Source organism: Jaculus jaculus, chromosome 1, assembly GCF_020740685.1.
Source record: "Jaculus jaculus isolate mJacJac1 chromosome 1, mJacJac1.mat.Y.cur, whole genome shotgun sequence".
In the NCBI taxonomy this organism is placed as follows: domain Eukaryota; kingdom Metazoa; phylum Chordata; class Mammalia; order Rodentia; family Dipodidae; genus Jaculus; species Jaculus jaculus.
In genome coordinates this window covers 216724495-216747840 of record NC_059102.1, presented here as the reverse complement: position 1 = coordinate 216747840, position 23346 = coordinate 216724495, and the positions used below count along the sequence as shown (strand labels likewise).

Genomic DNA, 23346 nt, shown 5'->3' with positions numbered 1-23346 from the left:
TACATTTACCACAAAGCAAAAATTAGCTATTTGTATAAAATATTTTTTCTATCCTTCTGATTCAGATTTTCCATTACCTGCTGAAGTGAGTCTCCTATTTCTTCTCAAAGAGGTAAGTGCAGCCTGTTGCCTTCTTTAGTGCACTAGTACAAATGAGTATGAACAGTATGTCCAGATAGTTCTTTATTATTTTTGACATTTTCATACATGTATTCAACACTTTTTGACCCCGTTCTCTCCAACTTCCCTCTCTTCCCCCTTCCCAATCCTGTTTGCATCCCTTGTTTGTTTTATGACCCATTGATTTAAATTAGGGTTTTTGCGTAATCATGGTAAAGTCATTTACTTGAGTATGGGCAACCCACAGTAGCTACCCCACTAGGAACTTGACTCCCCAGTAATTACTGGTTTCCACTGTACTGAGAGGTGTGGAGTATCATGGACTCCTGCCTCATATATGGTGAAGTATTAACAGGTTCAACCATGGGCATGAACCATATCTACTGAGTTAATGAGTGTGGACAACTTGACATCCAAATGACAGCATTTTTTTGCCCTCTTCTGCCAGGTTCCTTGAGCCTTAAAGGGCTGGTTTAGGTAGCTTTGAAACAGTGTTTGGCCCCTGTGTTCACTTAGGGTAATGATTTCCTCATCTCAGCATCTGGTAATGTGCCCCTCTTCCATCTTTACTAGTGTATTACAGATTAGATGGTCACAGGCATATTACTCAGGTTTTGCTTTCCAGAATAAACCAAGATACCCATTTGGTGTGTCTCTTTGAACAACAATCCTTATAGATTGAATTTCAACAAGTGGAGCTTTTAAATATGTAATTTTAGTCTTGGTAGCTATTAACAGCTTACTAAACCAGCATTTAACTTCCTTTAAAGACTTTTCTTTATCCAAATGATTCACATTCATTGTGGAAGAAAATGCATACAAAAGCAAAAGGTGAAAATTGTCCCCACTCATAATTTGACCAAGTTAACATAAAGGCTTTAGCATATATCTCTCATAGTTTATGCACGCTCAGCTATTTTTTAAAAAAGTCATAATGCTACTATTAAAACTTTTTCCTAAAGTAATAGAAATATTTTCTTTAGCACCTATTACAAAATTGCTGTCCATAGAAGTGCTAGGAACTTAAGTGTTGCACATGCAGCTGATGAGAGCACCTATTACTGGCATGTCTGCCGACATTGCTGATGTTCTTCTAATCTCTCTCCACCAACCTAGCAGGCGAGTGGATTTCACCAGTTTAATTTGCAAATCTTTCTTTATGGAGTTGAGCTCTTTGTAGGTTTATTATTAGTATTTCCATCATGAACTGCTCTATCTGTCCTTTGTCCATTTTTTGACAATTTTATTCACATTTTGCAAAGAATATCTGACTTAGTACTTTTTGTCATGTTGCACTGTTTATACTTTTTAACCTTTTTAAAAAAATCATACCTATCAGCACTTCCTTTTGTACTGTTATGGTTGGAGAAAGTTATCTGCTCTACAAGCTGAACATATTCTTAGATTTGTATTCTAAACTCAATATAGTATCTATTGCATCTGTTTATTAAAGCATTTCCTAAAAAAAAAAATCCAAGTTTAGGTGAAAATCCCATGTTTGGCACATTGGAGCTGGAGAGAAAAGCATGGATAACCAGACTTTCTGGTAAACCAGTAAGTTAAAAAGTGCTGAAAAGCCGGGTGTGGAGGTGCATGCCTTTAAACCCAGCACTTGGGAGGCAGAGGTAGGAGGATTGTAGTGAGTTCAAGGCCACCCTGAGACTCCATAGTGAATTCCAGGTCAGCCTGGGCTAGAGTGAGACCCTCCCTTGAAAAACCAAAAATAAAATAAAACAAAAAGTGTTGAGAAGTAACTAAGAACAAATTAAATTTTAAAAAATTAACTCTTTCTTTTAAAAAGAGAAGAAATGTACCATGATGGTTAGCTGCATCTTCCCCAGTGCTAGAAAGTAACCCTAGGGCCTCACCTCTGAGGCCCACACTCTAGCACTAAGCTAGAGCTTCAGCCCTTTAAGCGTTATTTTGATGACCTCAGTAGATATTTTAAAATATTTTTATGTGAGAGAGAATGAGAATACAGGCACTCCAGGATTTCTTGACACTGTCAACAAACTCCAGATACACGAGTCACTTTATGCATCTATTTATGTGGGTACTAGAGAATTGAGCCCAAATGGGACAGACTTTGCAAGGAAGGTTCTCTGAACCATCTCCACAGCCCAATCTCAGTAGATTTTATGTTATATATTTAGTTTCTCTAAACCACTAATACCTCAAAAATGTTAAGTTTAAAGTACTCTTGGTGTGCATTGTGAACCATTATTTGGACATATATGGAGATGGCTTAGCGGTTAAGGCATTTGCCTGCAAAGCCAAAGGACCCAGGCTTGATTTCCCAGTACCCACATAAAGCCAGATATACAAGGTGGCACAAGTGTCTGGATTTTGTTTGGAGTGGTTAGAGCCCTGGCATGCCTATTCTCTCTCTCAAATAAATAAGTAAAACACACAAACACAAAATAACAGTTCCTGTGACCTAGAATATTGACATTGTCATTTCTGCTTTATCTTTTAAGAAATGTTTTAGATTAAATGATCAGGTACTGTTATTTACTACTTTTTAAAGATTTAAAACTTTAAAAAAAATTTTTTTGGTTTATTTTTATTAACAGACAGAAAAAGAGGCAGAGAGAGAGAGAGAGAGAGAATGGGCACGCCAGGGCTTCCAGCCACTGCAGACGAATTCCAGATGCGTGCGCCCCTTTGTGCATCTGGCTAACATGGGTCCTGGGGAATTGAGCCTCGAACCAGGGTCCTTAGGCTTCACAGGCAAGCGCTTAACCGCTAAGCCATCTCCCCATCCCAAAAAGATTTAAAACATTTCTAATGTACACAAATATTCAGTAAGAATAAAGAACTCTCTTGGGCTGGGAAGATAACTGTGTGGCTAAGGTGCATAAGAATGAGGACGAGTTCATGTACATGTTCGGTATGGTGGTGTGTTCCCATAAACCCAGTACTTAGGATGAAGAAACGGGCTATCCTCAGGGCAAGCTCTGGGTCCATGTGAGACCCTGACTCAAATCAGGTGGAGCATAATAGAGGATGACCCCAATATCAAACTCTGGCCTCCACACACACCCTCATAATTGCATACATATCAAAACCAAAAATAGAACAAGGAACTCCCCTCTATGGCCTTTAACTAGATATGCTACGTTTCATCATTTGGCCACCTTTATTTTCTCCTAGTGTACACATATGCATTATTTTTGATGACTCTTCTGAGTAGGCTATAGATTATAAAACTCTACATCTTTAAGTAATTAAGCATGAAGCTGAAGAATTGAAGATTTTTTTTTTCTTTTTAAATTTTGCTTTATTAAAGAAAGCCTTGAGAAATCTAATCCTATGTGGTACCAGTAGGAAAAGAAAGGTTAGAAAGAAGACATGACACTGTGGTGAGCGCAGTTATGGGGAAGAAAAATCTATTGCTACTCTGAGGCCAAGGAATCAACAGTTCCTTATTGAACTGAGAAATTCCACCAAAAAGGAAATAAACTTTGTAAGCAATTTCATTTCTCTCAGGATTCAGTATAAGCTTGTTTCGAATTATTTTTGTTGTTTTTTTGAGGTAGGGTCTCACTCTAGCCCAGGCTGGCCTCGAAATCACAGAAGTCCTGCTACCTCTACTCCTGAGTGCTGGAATTAAAGGTATGCACCACCACACCCAGATAAATTAATTTAAAGCTTTTTTATTTGTGAGGGGAAGAGAGAGTGTATGTGCATGGATGCACCAGGACCTCTTGCTATTAAACACAAACTCCAGATGCATGTGGCACTTTGTGCATTTGGCTGTACACAGGTACTGGGGAATTTAACCTATACCTGCAGGTTTTGTAGGTAAACACTTGAACCACTGAGCTACCTCCTCAGCTCCAAATTAATTTATTTCTGAAAATTTTAATACCTGCCTACATTTTGATCACATTCTCCCCCACCCCCCTGCATTACCTCCTTTTATTCCTCTCCCATTCCTTCTGAATACCTTTTCAGCTAGTCCTCTTTCCCTTCTACTTTGCCTGGCTTTGGATTTTTTTTTTCTCAAATTTTATTAACATTTTTCATGATTATAAAAAATATCCCATGGTAATACCGTCCCTCCCCCTTGGATTTTTTTTTTAATTATGTAGTCTTTGTTACTGTTATCTTTTAATTTTTGTTTATTTGAGAGTGACAGAAAGAGGCAGAGAGAGAGAGAGAGAATGGGCACACCAGGGCCTCCAGTCACTGTGAATGAAGTCCAGATGTAGCGTGCGCCCCCTTGTGCATCTGGCTTATGTGGGTCCTGGGGAATTGAGCCTTGAACCAGGGTCCTTAGGCTTCACAGGCAAGCACTCAACCATTAAGCCATCTCTCCGGGCCAGGTTTTGGATTTCTTTTGGTGACTGAGTGCTTGCCTAGAGTGGTTAGAGTAGGACAACTTACCAGAAAGACATATTTGGAAAGCTGTAATGAAAAGCTTGGATAAAAAACTAACATGACAGACTACTACTGTCTCATATGCATTCCAATTATATTTTGCTAGTTGCCCCCAAACTGCTTTTGCATGTATGTGTGCATATGGTGTGCACACGTGTATAAGCACATTGCATGTATGTGGCAGCACACATATGTGGATGTATGCGCATGTGGAGGCCAGCGGCTGGCATCTGATGTTTTTCTTGATCACCCAGAGCTTGCTACTTTGCATAGTCCAGCTAGCCACAGGGACCTCGTCTGTACCTAGCGAGTGCTAGAATTACAGGTGGAGCACCACACTGAGCCGGTAGTTATGTGAGTGCTAGGGATACAAACTCTCCTACTCTCACTTTCATGACAAGGTCACTGTGCACTGAGCCATTTCCCCAGTCTCTAAAACTGCTTTCTTAGATTTTTTTTTTTCCGGCCCATATTTGTATTATGAAAAATACTGTACAAATTTGGGAAATAAGTCTTGTCAAGGCAGACCTTCTAATTTGTCTTCAGCTGGTCTATTTCCCTGTTCAAAATTGTCTCTCTTCGCTTTACAACCCCCTTCCTAGGGATACTGAAGTATGTTTGCCACAAACAGTAGGCAATTTCAAAATTTGGGTTTCAAAAATGTCTGAGCTACAAAAACAACCTTTAAGCTGGCATGCTCATTCCTGTGGTTACTACTGCTGACAGTACTCATCCAGCATGTTCACATGACTGTGTATTGAAAGGCTAATGAATCACTACATGTTCTAATAACTTTGTCTTCACTCTCTCCCACTGAAATAAAGGAAGAGGACTTCACTGCTGCTGAAGCAGGTGAAACTGGCAACAAGGAGCCTAAGAGTTCTCCAGAACCACCCAACAGGCTATCACCAGGTGGATTTTGTGACACTGACTGGGGTGATGACAGGGATGATGCTTGTTTTTTGGAAGCTACTGAAGATGTTGAATTAGCCGAAGCAGCAGGGAATTGTCTTGTTGATTATTGCAGTGAAATGGAGGAAATTCCTGATGAATTAATTATATAAGTATTACAAGAGTAGCTACTGATGAAGTTATATAACTAGGCTTCAATTAGCCTGGAATGTATGAGATGTGACAATATAAACATTAAGTTATGGGTAGACAGCAGGTCTGCGTAGAGTGCTTGCCTAACATATGTGAATCCCTTGGTTTAGTTCCTAATGTTACCAAAAGAACATTTGTTATTAAGCCTGTCTCTATCAACTGAGTTTTGTCAGTTTGTTTTCCCACTTCCACTTTATTTTTTACTTAAGCAAACTAGTTTTGTTGAAAATTAGCTTTGCTATACTTAAATTCAGGTAGAAACTCCTCATAATTAACCAAAATAGATCAATGTTCACATTGACTTATAGGTTTTCTATTTCTAAAGATTGATGTGTTCTGTCAATAGGTTAAAATTATTAAGACAATTATCATACAAAATGACTGTGGCTTCTGAACATACTAAGCTAGTATAATTTGAGTGAAATTAATAAAGTAATACTAAATTCTAATCACTAAGCCATTTCAAGGGAAGCTTTATTTATAAAAGTGCAGTTTCAGAAGCATGAGACATTTATGCAGGCACCTGTGTCAACTGGTCTTCTCATTCCTGATTAAGGAGCACCTCTAGCTGATGGTTGATATTCTGCAGGTGTTTCTCAGCTCCCCAAAGGGGTCTTGCTTTAAACAATAAAGCTGGAAAGCTGGATGAATCATACTGGCAAAGAAAAGAAATTATTTAGACTTACAAATTCCAATAGTTTTATAATCTTGTCATTTCATAACTCAATCTTATAAACAACTGCAATTTTGATATTGCTTTCCAATAACACTACTTTTTAAACTAGTATTCTTGTTAAATTGATTTTTAATCTGCTTCCTCAGGACATAATTTAAATTTTTTTTGGTTTATTTTTATTTATTTATTTATTCATTTAAGAGCAACAGACAGAGAAAGAGGCAGAGAGAGAGAGAGAGAGAGAATGGGCGCGCCAGGGCCTTCAGCCACTGCAGACGAATTCCAGATGCGTGCGCCCCCTTGTGCATCTGGCTAACGTGGGTCCTGGGGAATTGAGCCTCGAACTGGAGTCCTTAGGCTTCACAGGCAAGCGCTTAACCACTAAGCCATCTTACCAGCCCGAAAAGTACTTTTGAAAGACAGTGAGGGTATGCAAATAACACCTTTGTGAGGGATACATTCCAAACAGTTGTAGCTAATGCTTAGTTTTCAGGCCTTGAGGCTGTTGCTCAGTGGATTAGCACTTGTCTAGAATGCACAAGGCATTCAATATCCACAACCAAGAACAGTGAAGTAGGAGGAGGGAAAAACCTATGTTTCATCCAGTGATTATATTCAAATTGAATCTATACCACCAGATTTAGTAGTCATATCCTTAATTACAATAGTCAATTTTAAGTAGATAAAAACTTAAAAAATATTCTGTCTGCATCTCTAATATGAGCAAATGTTCAGCTCAGGAAAATTAACTTAGATCATAACTTTGAATTCTAATAAATATATATATATATCTTATTAGATAATTATATACACACATTTTACATCAAAATCACATTATGATATATAATTTTTAACAAATATTTTCATTAATCTGTGCTTCAGTTAATAGCAATATCAAAGTATGACAAACAACTACAAAATTTATTAAAACTAGTAAATCACATTTTCCCTACTGTCTTTAGGGTTTTCAACTTCTAAAACTTTCTATCATTCATATGGGATAATAAACTTACTTCTCAGATTCAAACAACAGTATGAACATGGACTGAACAATGTGACATTGATGGAAATTATAAAGCAAAGTGGATGTTCAACTGAGATATGTGCACACATCTCTTGATGAAGTATTCTCAGAGTTACTAACTTACAAATAGTGAGTGGGGATTTTACCTAGTCTTTATTAAGTAGCTAAGATGCGATAAATATTTTTACTGATTTATTTATTTGCCTGCATCATCTTCTAAAGCACAGGAAGTAAAAATGGAACTTACCGATTCCTTTACATTTGGTTTTTCCTCTTGAACACCTGAATAATCTTGATAAAGTTGTTTTAAACTAGATAAGAAGCACACTGAATTCTTAAGAGATGACTTTCTCTCCTTAAGCTCATCAAGTTTTGTTTGTAGTTGTTTCAGCTGTGGTTCTACCCTAAAAGAAAAATATTTCCCCAATAAATCACATATAATAAAGTCTAACAGCTATAGTATGAGACTGAGTATTATCAAAAGTTGGGGGAAATGGACTAGATGATATGTTTAGCTCTGAAATTATGAATGTGTAAAGGATTCTAATTTTCAACTAATGTGTAAGAAAAATGTGATACACAGTGAAGTGTTGATACCTACAGAAGAATATGCCTTACATACACCAAAATTCATCAAGTTCTTGAAGTCTTGGGAACTGCTGAATTAAAAAGTGAACTTGTAGCCAGGCATGGTGGTGCACGCCTTTAATCCCAGCACTCAGGAGGCAGAGGTAGGAGGATTGCTATGAATTCGAGGCCACCCTGAGACTACATAGTGAATTCCAGGTCAGCTTGAGCTACAGCAAGACCCTATCTCAAAAAACAATTTTAAAAAAAGTAAACTTGGGTAACGTTTTCTAGCCTCTGACAGGAGGTGGCAAGTATTGCAGTTTGACCATGAAATGTTGAGCAGAAAGTTTTCCCCTTTTCACTGAAATCTCATCCAGTTTCCACAGTCTGATAAAAGCAATAGGAAAAAATACCCTAGGACCAACCATTTCATCTCCAGTGGCTTAGTTTCTTCACACATAAAGAAAAAACTGGGCATGGTGAACACACCTTTAATCCCAGCACTTGGGAGGTAGAGGTAGGAGGATTGCCATGAGTTTGTGGCTACCCTGAGGTTAGTTGCAGGTCAGCCTGGACTAGAGTGAGACCCTACCTAGAAAAACCAGAAATAAATAAATAAAAGGGATAATGATGTTATAGACCAATAAAAATGACTCAATCTTGGGCTGGAGAGATGGCTTAGCAGTTAACGTGCTTGCCTACAAAGCCTCAGGAGCAAGGTTCAATTTCCCAGTACCCACATAAGCCAGATGCACAAGGTGGAACAGGTGTCTGGAGTTCGTTTGCAATGGCTAAGGTCCTGGCATGCCAGTTCTCTCTCTCTCTCTCCTTCCTTCCCTGCCTCTAATCTTGCTCTCAAATAAATAAATAAAATATTTTTAAAAAATTACTCAATCTTATGTAGGAAAACACAGCTATGAGTTCATGGGTGCAGCAACAATGAGCAGAAGATAGCATTCCATAGCACTCCTCCCCATTCCCTGGCTCTTACATTCCCAACCCCTCTTCTGGGACCCCACTTCTCCTAGAGTAGCTGTTGGCAGTTAATCATTGCTGATGCTGATCCTGGTTCCCCACCTCCTAGAGGTGACACCCTAGGTTAAGTTATTACTGTGTGCCTTGGTCTTTTCATTTACGAAGTCAAAATGGTGATATACTGTGCTTTTTCTAAGTATGCCTTTTCGAAATATACCTATCCAAATAAACTTACATCTAGAGAAAGAAAAAACAGATCTTTACGTGTGTCTTAGTGGTCTTATGTTGATGACAAGTATTACAAAGAGCCTTATTAGAGAGCTAAAAAATCCTCTCACAATGCTAATGAGTAATACATTAATAAAGCATTTAGGGAAGTGCCCTGCTACAAAGGAAGCTGCTAAGAGTTATTATTGTTATTGTACCTTAATTTTCCCATTTTAGCCTGGGCCAATGAAAACCTTATCATAAGCCAGCATCTGTCCATAGACTAAATTTGTAAACAATGAACTACATAATTAACTTTTTTCTCTCAAACTCTTGTGGCAGTCTCATTCAAAGTTAATGTTTAATTAAACAGTGGATCCTGACGTACCATATTCTTTCTTAAATTTCACTGCTATGACAACCCTGAGTAGCTGAGAGTGAACTGAGGCACTCTACCACCAAGCTTCACCCTCAGCCTTTCAAAGCTCCATAAAAGCAACAGCACACTACTTCTACTTTCCTTAAGTCTCTCTCACACAGCAGTCTTGGCCTCAGAATAGGACCATAAAGTACAGATGGGCTGTAAGGCTCACCAGTGCACCAGTCTTCCTAACCAGTACATGGCCTCAGCCAAATCAAGCTACTGAAGTTCGCCCTGCCCAACACCTTTGAATATGGATTCACAGGAGTCCCACACCAAGGTGTATGCTTCAACAAGAACATAAAACTCAGGCATGGCAGTATAGCTACAAGTTCACTACTTAGGAGGCTAAGGCAGGAAGATCACAAATTCAAGACCAGGCAAGACTCTCAAGAAAACATAGAATCGCCAGGCACGATGGCACACACCTTTAACCCCACCACTCAGGAGGCAGAGGTAGGAGGATTGCCATAAGTTCAAGGCCACCCTGAGATTCACAGTGAAGTCCAGGTCAGTGAGACCCTACCTTGAAAAAGAAAAAGAAAAAAAATCCTCAATGCTGAATTGTTTTACTGAAGGGTTCTGCATCTGAGCACCAGAGTGGAGCCTTTAACATGTCAGCATCTGACAGCACTCATAATGAGACACTGTATTGCCCAGTTTGGTAAGTTCTCCAGCAGGACTTTGGTACTATCTTACCGTAGCAGTTCATCCTGGACTTCAATTAAATGCCGCCTTTTCCTTTCGATGTTGAAAATCGTCTAAACAATATAATTGCCTCATTAGATGCATGCTAAACATGGCCATGAACACTGTGCTAGTTATTCAAAGTACAGAGGGAAGGGAGGTAGCCTAGGCATGGTTGAGTGGCAGTCTGTAGGTCACTGAAGGCATGTCCCTGAAGGACCCCAGCCATTCCTCACTCTTTTCTGCTACTTGGTTCATGATGTTCAGCTGCTCTGCTTTGCTACAAAACCAAAAGTACTAGGGCAAACTAATTATGGAGTGAAACCTCCAAAATGGTGCCAAAATGAACTTTTCTCTTTAGAAGTTGTTTGTCTCAGTCATTTCATCAGAGTAGACATCTAACTCAAGCTTCTGTGATAATACAAGATAAAGCAAATAACAGCCTAAATAAAAAGATAAAAGCAATCTTACATAAATTCTAAAGCCTAAATAAAAAGATAAACATAACCTTACACAAATTCTGAAGATTGTAAAACCAAGGGCAAGTCTTTACTAATTGTATATGTATTGTATTTTATGACTGTAAAACAAAACACTAAATGACTCACCTTAGCATTCTGCCTTTTCAGGTTTTTCAACATCTGGACTTCTTTAAGCTATTAGACAAAAAAAAAAAAAAAAAAAAAGCCACCTTTATTTTCCAAAATTAATTTGTGTTAATTCGGTTTATGTATATCACACTTACTTTAAAAATATCATGAGAGGGCTGGAGACATGGCTTAGCAGTTAAAGCACTTGCCTGAAAAGCCAAAGGATCTAGGTTCAGTTCTCCAGGACCCATGTAAGCCAGATGCACAACGTGGCACATGTGTCTGGAGTTTGTTTGCAGTGGCTGGAAGCCCTGGTGCACCTGTTTTCCCTCTCCCTCCCTTTCCCTCCTTCTCTACTTCTCTCAAATAAATAAATAAATAAAAGTAAATCATGAGAATTGTGAGTAGTTCTCATATATTTATTGCCAGTGTCAGTATGTGCATGCATTTCTAAGACCAGTGTGCTATCCAAACTTAAATTGAGACCAACAAACATATCTTACCATTCTGATGAGTTCTTCTTTCATAATAGCATGAAATTTGTTGACAGCTTTCTTACAAATTCTAGATTCCATGCTATGTCTGTAAAGTAGTAAAAAGAAAAATAAAATCCAAGTATTATAAAGGATTTTGAATGTTTTTTTTTGGGGGGGTGGCTTTTTAAAAAATATTTTATTTTTATTTATTTGAGAGAGAAAGAGGTACAGAGAGAGGGCACACCAGGGCATCCAGCTACTGCAAATGAACTCCAGATGCATGTGCCACTTTTTGCATCTGGCTTACATGTATCCTGGGGAATTGAACCTGGGTCCTTTGACTTTGCAGGCAAGTGTTTTTACTAAGCCATCTTTCTAGCCCAGATTTTGAATATGTTACACTAATATGTGGACACACAGTTTTGCATATATTATCCTAAATATTTAAGACAGCAATGTTAAACTTGCAGTCTTTTCTCATTATCTAATGAAGCTAGGGAGGGGAAGAGATGGGAAAGGAGGGGAGACACAGAAGAGAATAAAAGATAGATGTCAACTTGAAGAACGATGTGTGGCACTTTGGACTGTATTAGGAAGAAGAGATCTGGTGCGCAGACTCTTGTACTAGTGTGGACACTCACAGCTGGAAGGCACACCACACTCAAAGCAGCAGCAACAAACACCACTAAGGCTGCTCTGGTCCATTACTATATTGGGTTGGCCATGCCCCCACTAGTAATAGTAACTGAAACTAGGGCCATGAGCATGCTAGACAAGCACTAGAAATCTTATCTACTGTTGAGTTTTAAGAGATCTAGGTCTATTTGGGGTAACAAAATATATCTTTATCATTTATGTTTTGCAAACATTTTCAAGTTCTATGGATTGTCTTTCACTCTTGCATAGAGAACATTATCAACTTTATCTTAAAGTCCAGCTTTTAAATTCTTTCTCTCATGGATTATACTCTTGATGTTATCAAATCAGTGTCAAACCCACAGCTACCTGGATTTTCTCTTCCATTATCTTCTGGGAACTTCAGCATTTGCTGTGTTATGGATGGCCCATTGCTGCAAAACCATCTGTTGATGACTCTCCACTGTACTGTCTTTGCTTCTCTGTCAAAGATTAGCTGACTCTCTGTGGGTTACCTCTGGTATACTATGTTCAACTAATCTAATGTTTTTGCTGCGCTACACTGCCTGGATTACTGTGTCTTTAAAATAAGTCCTAGTGTCAGGGAGTACCAGTCTGCCAACTCTGTTCCCTCTAGTATTGACTTGGCTATAAACATTAGAATGTTTGTTAATTTCCACAAAATAACATGTTAGAGAATTTTGTCAGGGATTGCAGTAAACTAGATTAAGTTGTGAAGAACTGACATTTACAATACTGAGTTTTCCTAGTCATAAGCAAAGATTACCCCTGTGTCCACATAGTTCTTCCTTGATTTCTTTCAATAGTTTTGTACTCTTCTTCCTACAGATAGTATACATATTTTGTTGGATTTTTACATACATATTTTGGCCACTGTTTATGTAAATGGTGTTATTGGTGTGTGCATGTGTGCAATTCATGCCGAGACCAGAGGACAACATCAGGTGTCTTCCTCTATTGTTCCTCTATCTTATTTCCTATAGAGTTTTGGAGCTATTTTAAATATTTATTTATGTGAGAGAAAGATAGGGAGGGAGGAAGGAGGGAGAGAGAGAGAAAAGGAAGGAAGGAAGGAAAAGAGAGAGAGGATAGGCACACCAGGACTCTTAGGCACTACAAACAAAGTCCAGATGCATGTGTGACCTTGTGCATCTGGCTTATGTGGGTCCTGAGGAATCAAACCTGGGTCCTTAGGCTTCACAGGCAAGTGCCTTAACTGCTGAGCCATCTCTCTACCCCAAGGAACTCTATTTTTTTCCATAGACTGGCTGATAGCAAACCCCAATGATCTCTGCCCCACTCAGCACCAGGGTAATAGGCATGTATGGCTACTGTCTGGATTTTTAAGTAGGGGCTGGGGATTAAATTCAGGTTATCATTCTTATACAGCAAATGCTCTTAACCACCAAACCATTCCCCCAATCCAAATGTTTGATTTTTATTTTACATTTATTAAAGTATTTTTTATAAAATGTGGTCTGTTTTGGTAAATATTTCATGTGTTGAGAGAAATGTGTATTTTGTTTTTGGGTAAAACAGTGTAGAGCCAGGCATGGTGGCACACGCCCTTAATCCCAGCACTTTGAAGTCTAAGGTAGGACGATCTCCAAGAGTTCGAGGCCACCTTGAGACTACATAGTGAATTCCAGGACAGCCTGAGCTATAGTGAAACCCTACCTCAAAAAACAGTGTACAGGTAATTAGTTTAAGCATCCTTCATCCGGAACCTGAAATGTTTCAAACCTGATGTGAAACTCAAACAGTTTCTATAGCATATGAATGTCAGCTCTTCAGGTTAGGGTGTTTTAATTGGTAGGTCCATACAAATATTCATATTCTTCTCCAAAATGTAGGCAGATGGTCACCAAGCTCATGAAAAGATGTTCCATATAATAGTAACTATGAGGAAAATGCAAAACAAAATCACAGGGCTAGGGATGTAGCTTGATGGTAGAATGCTTTGCCTAGGATATGTGAGGCACTGGGTTCTATCCCCAGAACTGCGGGAAAAAAAAAAAATCATTGTACCACTTTACACACAAGGTCAGGTTTGCTGTTATGAAAACAAACAAAACAAGCATTAATGGGAATGTTAACACATTACAGAAGATAAATTAATGACATGGTATTCCAAGCATATGGACTCCATAGGCTTAATATTGCTACAATGTACATATTACAGCACTGGGAAGACAGGAGAATCCCTAGAGCTCACTGGCTAGTTAGTCTAGCTTAAGTGGTAAACTCCAGGCCAATAGAGATCCTGTCTCAAAAACTGGTGGGCAGCATCCCCCAAAATGGCATCTAAAGCTGTGCTGTGGCCTACACACACACACACACACACACACACACACACACACACACAAACAAACACAATGGAATTTTTCACAGACAAAGCAAAAATTTCTAAAATTCATAGACTATCAAAGGATCCTAAGGACCAAGGCAATATTAAAGGCAAAAAATTAAGCTGGAAGTCTCATCCTTTCTGATTGCCATACATTACAAAACTACAGAATCAAGACTAGAGCTATTGGGCCAGGAATGGTGGCACACGCCTTTAATCCCAGCACTTGAAAGGCTGAGGTAGGAGGAATGCTATGAGTTCAAGGCCACTCTGAGACTACATAGTGAATTCCAGGTCAGCCTAGATTAGAATGAAACCCTACCTGGGAGGGAAAAAAAAAGATCAGAGATACTGGCAGAAAGACAGGCAGATGGGCAAACAGAACAGAAAACCTAGAACTAAACCCTTGAGGGTTTATGATCTTTGATAAGGGTGCCAAGGTTACACGAGCAGAATGACAGTCTCTTCAACAAATGATCCTACAAAAAGTTATAGGTATGTACAACAATCACAATGGACACTTCTTAGTTATACTACATCCAAAAATTTCCTCACAGTGAATGAAAACCCTAAATATGAACCTGATGCTATACAACTATGAGAGAAAACATACTGATGATGATCTTCCTAGTCTAATATTTGGCAATCATTTCTTGCTTAGAGAACAAAAGCAAAAACACATGTGAAGGCATCAAACTTCAATACTTCTGCACAGCCAATGAAACAAGACAATGAAATGACAGCCTATAGAATGTAAGAAAGTATTTGCAAAACATGTATCTGATAAAGAGCCAGTACCCCAGAATATATTAAATTACTCAGGCCGGGCATGGTGGCACAGGCCTTTAATCCCAGCACTTAGGAGAAAGAAGTAGGAGGATCACTGTTATTCAAGACCAGCCTGGAACTACAGAGTTCCAAGTCAGCATGGGCTAGAGTGAGACCCTTCCTCAAAAACAAACAACTACAACAACCCCCCACCAAAAAAATTATTGAGGACTGGAAAGAAAGCTCAGCAGTTAAGTACATTTCCTGTGTAAGCATGAGGGCCTGAGTTGGACGGAATTCCAATCTCCAGATTCCATCTAAAAAGCTGAGTGTGACCTGTAACCCTAGTACCATAGGGGAACAAACACCCTAAGATCCTCATAGTCCTGCAGGCTCAGGGATCAGTAAAGAGACACTGGCTCAAAACAAAACCTGGAAGAAGAGCAATGTGGAACAGGGCACATAAAGTTCTGCTCCAGACACATCAGGAGAGTGTCCCAGCCATAGGAGTAGAAGAGACCCGAATCATCAGAGACTCTCCAGCCACCTCAGGATAGTGTCCCAGCCATAGGGGTAGAAGAGACCCAAATCATCAGAGACCCTCAAGCTCCAAAATCAGTGGAGCTACAACCGTGAGGATATTATGCTAAGTGAAATAAGCCAATCGCAAAAGACAAAAGCTATGTGATTCTACTTACAAGTTATGTAGAGTGATCAAATTTGTAGAAACAAAGTAGGATAGTGTTGCTGTAGGGAGGAGGAAATGACAAACTGTTCAATGGTTAGTTCCAGCTTTTCAAAATAAGTAAGATCTAGAGATGTGCTGCACAAGCTGCATATAGTTAACAGTACTGTATTTTACAATGAAAAATGGTTGTACTTCATACCTATCAGGAAGGTTAAAGTAAAAATATTTCAGTCATGACTAGGTTAGATTTCACTGTTGACAGAAAGATGAGCATCCTGGATCAACAGCATCATGACCCAGAAGTCCCCACAGCAGAGACCTGAAATGAGTTGGGTAGAGGATGAAGTATGAGATGACAAACTGAGGTTATTGGAAAATGAATGCCTGAGGTCCACCAACATCCTCTAGCACTGGTGAGACTTTCTACTATTGACCCCACACTGGAGCTGGAGAAAGCAGTCTGTCAAACTTCAGAGAGTTCCCCCACAGCTACCCTTAAATACCCTTAATGAGCTCTGCTAGGTCACAACCAAGATCAGAATACTGGTGATAGGCTTCCATATGGTAGCTTGTGGTGGGGGCTGGGGAAATCCCTTTTTGGATGCAAATCTAGCCTTCCTAGACATTTTCTTTTTTTTTTTTTTTAATATTTTTTATTTACTTATTTGAAAGGGGGGACAGATAGAGAGAATGGTGCACTAGAGCCTTTAGCCACTGCAAATGAACTCCAGATGCATGTGCTACTTTGTGCATCTGGCTTACATGGGTTCTGGAGAATTGAACTTGAGTCCATGGCTTTGTAGGCAAGTGCCTTAACCACTAAGCCATCCCTCCAGCCCCTTCCTAGACATTTTCATGATGTCTTTGACTTCTGGCAGGAAGCTGGTAGCAAGCAGATCCCCTAGGGCAGTATAAGAAGAATGAGACTTGGTCCTGAGGCAGAAATGAGGAATATCACTGGTCCAAATGTAGAATGGTTCAGGGAAGTTTCTCTGTTGGCATTTTTTCCTGCTTTCTTTTGACAAGTCCCATTCCCTCCCCAGCACCAGTTATAGTCTAGAGCTCTTGTTTCAATCCTCATCTCTGAGCTGCAGGTTCTTCTTTCCTCATGTCACTCCATGTCCTCAGGCTGGAGCAGTTTCTGGCTCTGACCAGGATCTCCATGGATCCTGCTCTTAGGAAAGCCAGCAACATTCGTAGGTATGGCTTCTGGTCCTTATCTCTCAGACTCAGTTGGCCAGGCCACATATTTTTCTACTTTAGTTTGATACTCCCCCACTACCACTCAGGCAGGGTCTCACTCTAGCCATGACTGACCTGGAACTCACTCTGCAGCACCATGTGGGCCCCCATGACACTACTACCTTAGCCTCCCTAGTGCTAGGACTAAAGGTATGTGTGCCACCACATCGAGCTAGAACTTGTTATAAATGACTTTATCTTCAGGAAAGAAAACCAAAGAACAAAAAATCTAAAAATCTAAAGACTAAAACTGGACCTGTGCTTAAGTGAACTTGGAGAAAAACAGGTAGAGCATGATTAACTTTGTGTGGGGAATTTTAACTACTCTGGATGTTGCTGAAATGCAGGGTGAGGCCCTATCCTGACCATTCTGTGCCATGAATGACTGAAGCTTTACAGCCTAGGGCTCCCCCACCATGCCACACTGAAAGCTGAGGTGACAGGATATAATAGTCTTCTGCTCACACTTGCTGGCTAAAAAAGAGAGAACTCCCAGGGAAAGATCACAGGTAAAGTAACCTAACAGAATCAGAATTTCAAAATAGGAAACCCTTACTAAAGTCTAGCAGAAACATTTAGAATAGATTCAGTAATCTGAAGTTAACAAATACATGTACAATGGACTATAATGGAAATGTAAAAATATCTTAAATGTAATTATAAGAAAAACATTACAGAGCCAGGCATGATGGTGCATGCCTTTAATTCCAGCACTCAGGAGGCAGAGGTAGGAAGATCACCATGAGTTCAAAGCCACCCTAAGAGTACAGAGTGAATTCTAAGTCAGCCTGAGCTATATATAGTAAAACCCTACCTTGAACACCCCCCCAAATTACTTTTCAAAAATTGGGATGAACAAAGTGGTGCTTTAAAGAAATTAACCAGGGGCTTGAGAAATGATTTAGTGGTTAAGGCGCATACCTGCAAAGCCTAAGGACCCAGGGTTGATTATCCAGATCCCACGTAAGCCAGATGCACATGGTGGTATATGTGTCTGGAGTTCGTTTGCAGTGGCTAGAGGCCCTGGTGCATCCATTCTTGCTCACTATTCCTCTCTCCCTCTCTTATAAATAAATAAAAATAAATGAAAAATAAAAAAAGAAATTAATCAGGTCCCTGTATCACAATAACCACATCAAAGGACTTACTTATATTCCAGGATAGTTTTCTCAAATACAGATAAAACAATATCCAGCTCCATGATGTCACCAATTCTTTTTTCTTCGAGACACCAAATATGCTTACTTCCAGAAATATCTAGAATATTAAACAAATTAATTTAATACAATGAATATTTATAATTTGGCTCTAAGTCCAAGGTTCTGAAAATTGGAATCAAAAAGTCCCCGCAAGTTAGTGAAGACTAATATTGCTGAAGAAGCCACATACACTTCCTTCCATCCCAGGGCACAGTCATAAACCACAAACCCTACCTATACTCTCTCTGCTGTCTTCTTGGTTCTCCTTTCTGGGGTGGGGAGGGAGATAAGTCTAGATATTAATGTGCTACAAGATGGGGGATCTTTCAGATACTTTAAATTTGCTGACATGAAGTTGTTATTTATAGTATTAATAACATTAGCATCTGTGTAGCTTCTGATGGGAATAAAGAATTATATTACCATTTCAGAAGATAGTTTTCAAAGTCCGGCAGTTTCTGGTAAAATTACACATAGACCTACCCTATGATATAGCAACTACACTCTCTGCATTTCCCCCCCAACACCTAAAATAAAAACATGTTAATAAAATATTGCATAAAAAGATTCACGGTGGGGCTGGGGATATAAATGAGTTGTGCACTTGTCATGTAATGGAATATTACTCAGCAATAGAATGACTCAAAAATACATTATGTGATTTCATCTACATGAAATTCCAGAACATGCAACCTAAATTAGAAAAACAGAATCTTCTAAAAATTGTCTCTGATAAGTTGACATGAAAAAAGAATAGAACTTTCTAGAGTCACAGCATTTACATTTTGATGGTGGTGTAAGACATATATGCATTGTTCAGAACTCACTGATCACATACTTAAAATCAAGGAATTTCATTAACTGTACAAAGAGAAAAACTAAATACAGAAGTCCAGTTAATGATGGTAATCCAAAGTTTTTAGAAATATGCTGATACCTGTGATGTATTTAAGAATACATTAAAAGATTAAAATGGACTAACAGGGCTGGAGAGATGGCTTAGCGGTTAAGCGCTTGCCTGTGAAGCCTAAGGACCCCGGTTCGAGGCTCGGTTCCCCAGGTCCCACGTTAGCCAGATGCACAAGGGGGCGCACGCGTCTGGAGTTCGTTTGCAGAGGCTGGAAGCCCTGGCGCGCACATTCTCTCTCTCCCTCTATCTGTCTTTCTGTGTCTGTCGCTCTCAAATAAATAAATAAAAAAAAAATTTTAAATGGACTAACAGAAAGGTAGGTGATAAGGCAAGTATAATAAAATGCTGATTATATAATCCAGGCAGTAGATATACTAATACAAACTACCATAACTTTAAACTTTCTTCTAATTTGTTTTCATGATAAAATGATAGAGAAAATGTTACTTCAAAGTCATATCTTCTTAACTTATCTTAAAGTGGCAGTTTTACAAACTTAAAATTTGCTATTTTAACAACTTTACTTACAAATAAATTTTCTTGGTTTTGTTTGGTTTATCAAGGTAGGGTCTCACTCTAGCTCAAGCTGACCTGGAATTCACTATGTAGTCTCAGAGTGGCCTTGAACTCACGGGGATCCGCCTGCCTTTGTCTCCCCAGTGCTGGGATTAAAGGCATGTGCCACCGTGCCCAGCTACAAATAGATTTTTTTTTAGAGTATCAGAGCACAATTTAGTACCTGAGTCAGTGGCTTTCCTTTTCAATCTCTTCCTTTTGCCAGGAGACACCTTACGCTTTTTCTGAGTTTCCTACCAAAAATAAAACACAAAAAATAGCAAAGTTAAAAAAAAACTTATAAAATTATTTATGTAATTAACATATATTTTGTTTGGTGTGTGCACACGCACATGCGTATGTTTGTGAGTAAAGCATGTGTGGGGCACAGTGTGTGTGTAAAGATCAGAACAATCTTTGGGTGGTCCTCTCAATCTGTAATTTGAGGCAAGGTCTTTCACTGTTCATCACTGTTCATGAAGTTCAAGGAAATTCTCTGCCTCCCTTCTGAGACACACCAGGATTATTGAAGCCTACCACAGCTTCTGGCTTTTATGCGGGGTCTGAACTCAAGTACTTAGGTATTGTGCTATATTTTATCCATGGAGTCATCTTATTAGGAACAGCATAGTGTTATACTTGGGAAAATTTTCTTTCTTCAAACTTAAGGATTAAGAAGACAATATTGGGCTGCAGAGATGGCTCAGTTGTTAAGGCACTTGTCTGCAAAGCCTAATGACCTGGGTTTGATTCTCCAGTATCCATGTAAGCCAGATGCACAGAGTAGTACATGCATGTATAGTCATTTTCAGTGGCTAAAGGCCCTGGTGCACCCATATACTAACTCTCTCTTATCTCTTTCTCTCTCTCTGCTTGCAAATAAATGAGTAAGATATATAAAAAAGAAAATATTGTCAAACTGCTAATATATATTATCAAACTACAGTTCTCATTTGATTCTAGTGTGTTTGTTTTATAAAGTAAGTAATATAAATTATGCAAAAAGTTAAAACAAAAGTTCCAGTTGACCTTTACAATCACTGCAATGGAAGAAATTGAACCATTATTATTGAATCTAACAATGTAGTAGCCAGGTGTGGTGATGTGCCTCTAATCCCAGCACAAGGAGGCTGAGGAGAGAGGACCATGAATTCCAAGTCAGCTTGGGCTGCATACCAGATAAAGAAAAACAAAACCAAACCAATGAATGAATCAGCTCAAACCTGCTAACAACCACAGTGAAAGAACCAGTGCTGTATGTCATATAAGAGAAGGCCAACTACTCCTCTCAGTGCTTCCAGGTTCTTTAAGTCAGCTACCAAAGAAACTGATGAAACAGATCAACAGGAGAAACCCACATTTAATCACCTGCACATGCACAGGAGTTCTTACACAGGAGTCCCACTGTATAAGTCAGGGTTCTCTACAGGAACAGAACTGCTAGAATGAATTATTTTAAAAGGGGAATTTATTATATTAGCTTACGGTAGTCCAATAGCAGTTGCAGGCCCAAGAATCACGGAACCTGGTAGCTGCTCAGTGCACGTGGCCAGATGCCTCAGCAGTCCTGACCTGGCACTGCAGATAGCGCTGAAGGCCTGGAGGCTTCCTGAGGAGCCCCTAGGTTTTGATCCACACAGGTCTTCAGTTGATGCTCGTCTTCAGTCCACGCTGATCTTCAACCCATACTGGAAGGAAGCACGCAGCTCTTGCAGCCAAGTGGGAAGAAGGAAGGGGCTCTTTTCACTCAGGGCTTCCTAATATGAAATTCCCCTTCGAGCGGGGCCACCTGCTCTGGAGGAAGGGCTCAGTCTGGGGGAAGGACTTCCTCCTTCATTTATTCTTTCCTGGACACAGCCTAGGAGACCCACAGGAAAGGGATTTCTGTGGACTACTAAACAGATCAAGTTGACAACACCTTAACTATCACAAGTCCACTCATTGTCAACTTGACACCAAACCGTATCTCCTTACATCATACTTAATTTCCAAATGAAAACAGTAACAAGCTCATAATTCCACCTAACGTGGTATAACTATCCCATGTACAACTGGAAAACAAAATCTTCCTCCAACACAAAGCTTAGTTTCTAACAGATCTCATAAAAACTCAACAACAGTTAGCTAGTGATATAATCTGGATAATAGTGTAGATATGTACCAACACTCCGTGTCAAGGTAGGACAGAAACATTGCAATACAGTCCATATTTTTTGTAACTGGTCATGTGGCCTTAGCTAGTATTTATAACTACCTTCTTCAATTAACCATTCTGTATTTCCTCCACCTTCAGTACCCAGCAGGTTTTGATTCTTTACTTAGAGGGGTGACCCATACCTTCATTCCTGAAGGATCTTTACTGTTGCAGTCAGGTTCAGCATTGCTGGTAGAAATCACCCAACCAACAGCAGCTTGTGGGAAAAGAGGTTTATTTTGGCTTACAGGCTCAAGGGGGAAGCTCCATGATGGCAGGGAAAATGATGGCATGAGCAGAGGGTGGACATCACCCACTGGCCAACATAAGGTGGATAATAGCAACAGGAGAGGGTGCTAAATACTGGCAAGGGGAAACTGGCTATAACACCCAGAAACCTGACCCCAACAATACACTGCCTCCAGGAGGTGTTAATTCCCAAATCTCCATCAACTGGGAACCTATCATTCAGAACACTTAAGTTTATGGGTGACATGTGAATCAAACTACCACATTCTGCCACTAGCCCCCATAAACTGGTATCCATACATGATCTAAAATACAATGCATTCTGTCAAACTTTAAAAGCCCCCATAGTTTTTTATCAATTTCAATGATGTTCAAACATCTCCATAGTCCAAGAGCCATAATACCAAAACATCCCCAAAAACCCATAATGGCACAGAATAAACATTCACAGTGCAGAAGATGGCACTGGGCGTAGCAAAGAAACATTCAGCCAATGCAAGATTTAAAACAACCAGAGAAAACATCAAACTGTAACTCCAAGTCCAACAACTCTAACCAGTGGCAAATCTTCAAGTCTGATAATTCTAACCAGCAACAAGTCTCTGGCATTCCAATTCCACCCCTCCAGCTAGGCTACTTTCTCACAGTCCTGGAAAATTTCATCAGGGCTGGCGGCTTTCCTTAGTAGCCATCTTGTGGTCCCAGCAGTTCCACTGGGTCTCCACTGCAATCCACGGTTCATCTTCATGGCTCCATTGGGTCTCCATGCAGGCAACCAGCAAACCTGCTTCACACTGCCCATGGCCATTACCAAAACACAAGACTGTGTTGCAAACTCAGTGACCCTCTCTTTCTTTCATTTCTTATACTCCACAATACTAGGTAGGATGCCAATTTATTAATCCAGGGGGGAATAAAGCAGACTTTGAAGAACAGTACACTCCTAGAGTACTCAGGCTCTTTCAAAAGAGTCTACATTCTTTTCTTGCCCCAGTGCAGGTCAGCTGGCCAAATCTCAAAGGTTAGAATCTCTCAATTGCAACTGAATGGGCTGCAGTTCACCCAAAGATTTTTCTTCCCGTGCCATATCTCTCTACTTACTCCAGTTCATTTTTATGCAAAGCAACCCTGCCCAACTTCTCAAGACGCAGGCATAAGAGCAAGCTTCTCAAACAAACTGCTAGCCCAGTCCAAGCAAAACTCTTTCTCACCCTTATAAACCAAACCTCACAGTCCATAGTTCTTACTGCATTCAGGTCTTGCAGCTCAGACCAGAATAGTCAATCAAGCTGTACTTACAGCAC

At 39.6% G+C, this 23346-nt stretch overlaps 2 protein-coding genes across 2 annotated transcripts in view; one reads left to right on the top strand and one right to left on the bottom strand.

Annotated features, from left to right (window-relative positions):
* Primpol (primase and DNA directed polymerase) overlaps positions 1–6056 on the top strand; it is a 55662-nt gene extending 49606 nt beyond the window's left edge. Inside the window, exons 12-13 of the mRNA XM_004666386.3 lie at positions 66–112; positions 5328–6056. Coding sequence (XP_004666443.3) covers positions 66–112; positions 5328–5567 — 287 coding nt within the window. The 3' untranslated portion in view covers positions 5568–6056. The remainder of the gene's footprint in view (positions 1–65; positions 113–5327) is intronic.
* Positions 6057–6063: 7 nt separating this feature from the next.
* Cenpu (centromere protein U) overlaps positions 6064–23346 on the bottom strand; it is a 52660-nt gene continuing 35377 nt past the window's right edge. The window contains exons 11-17 of the mRNA XM_045142484.1: positions 19784–19853; positions 18084–18192; positions 11261–11339; positions 10776–10823; positions 10180–10241; positions 7555–7711; positions 6064–6262 (exon numbers count right to left, since the gene is read on the bottom strand). Of these exons, the coding sequence (XP_044998419.1) occupies positions 6149–6262; positions 7555–7711; positions 10180–10241; positions 10776–10823; positions 11261–11339; positions 18084–18192; positions 19784–19853 (639 nt within the window). The 3' untranslated portion in view covers positions 6064–6148. The remainder of the gene's footprint in view (positions 6263–7554; positions 7712–10179; positions 10242–10775; positions 10824–11260; positions 11340–18083; positions 18193–19783; positions 19854–23346) is intronic.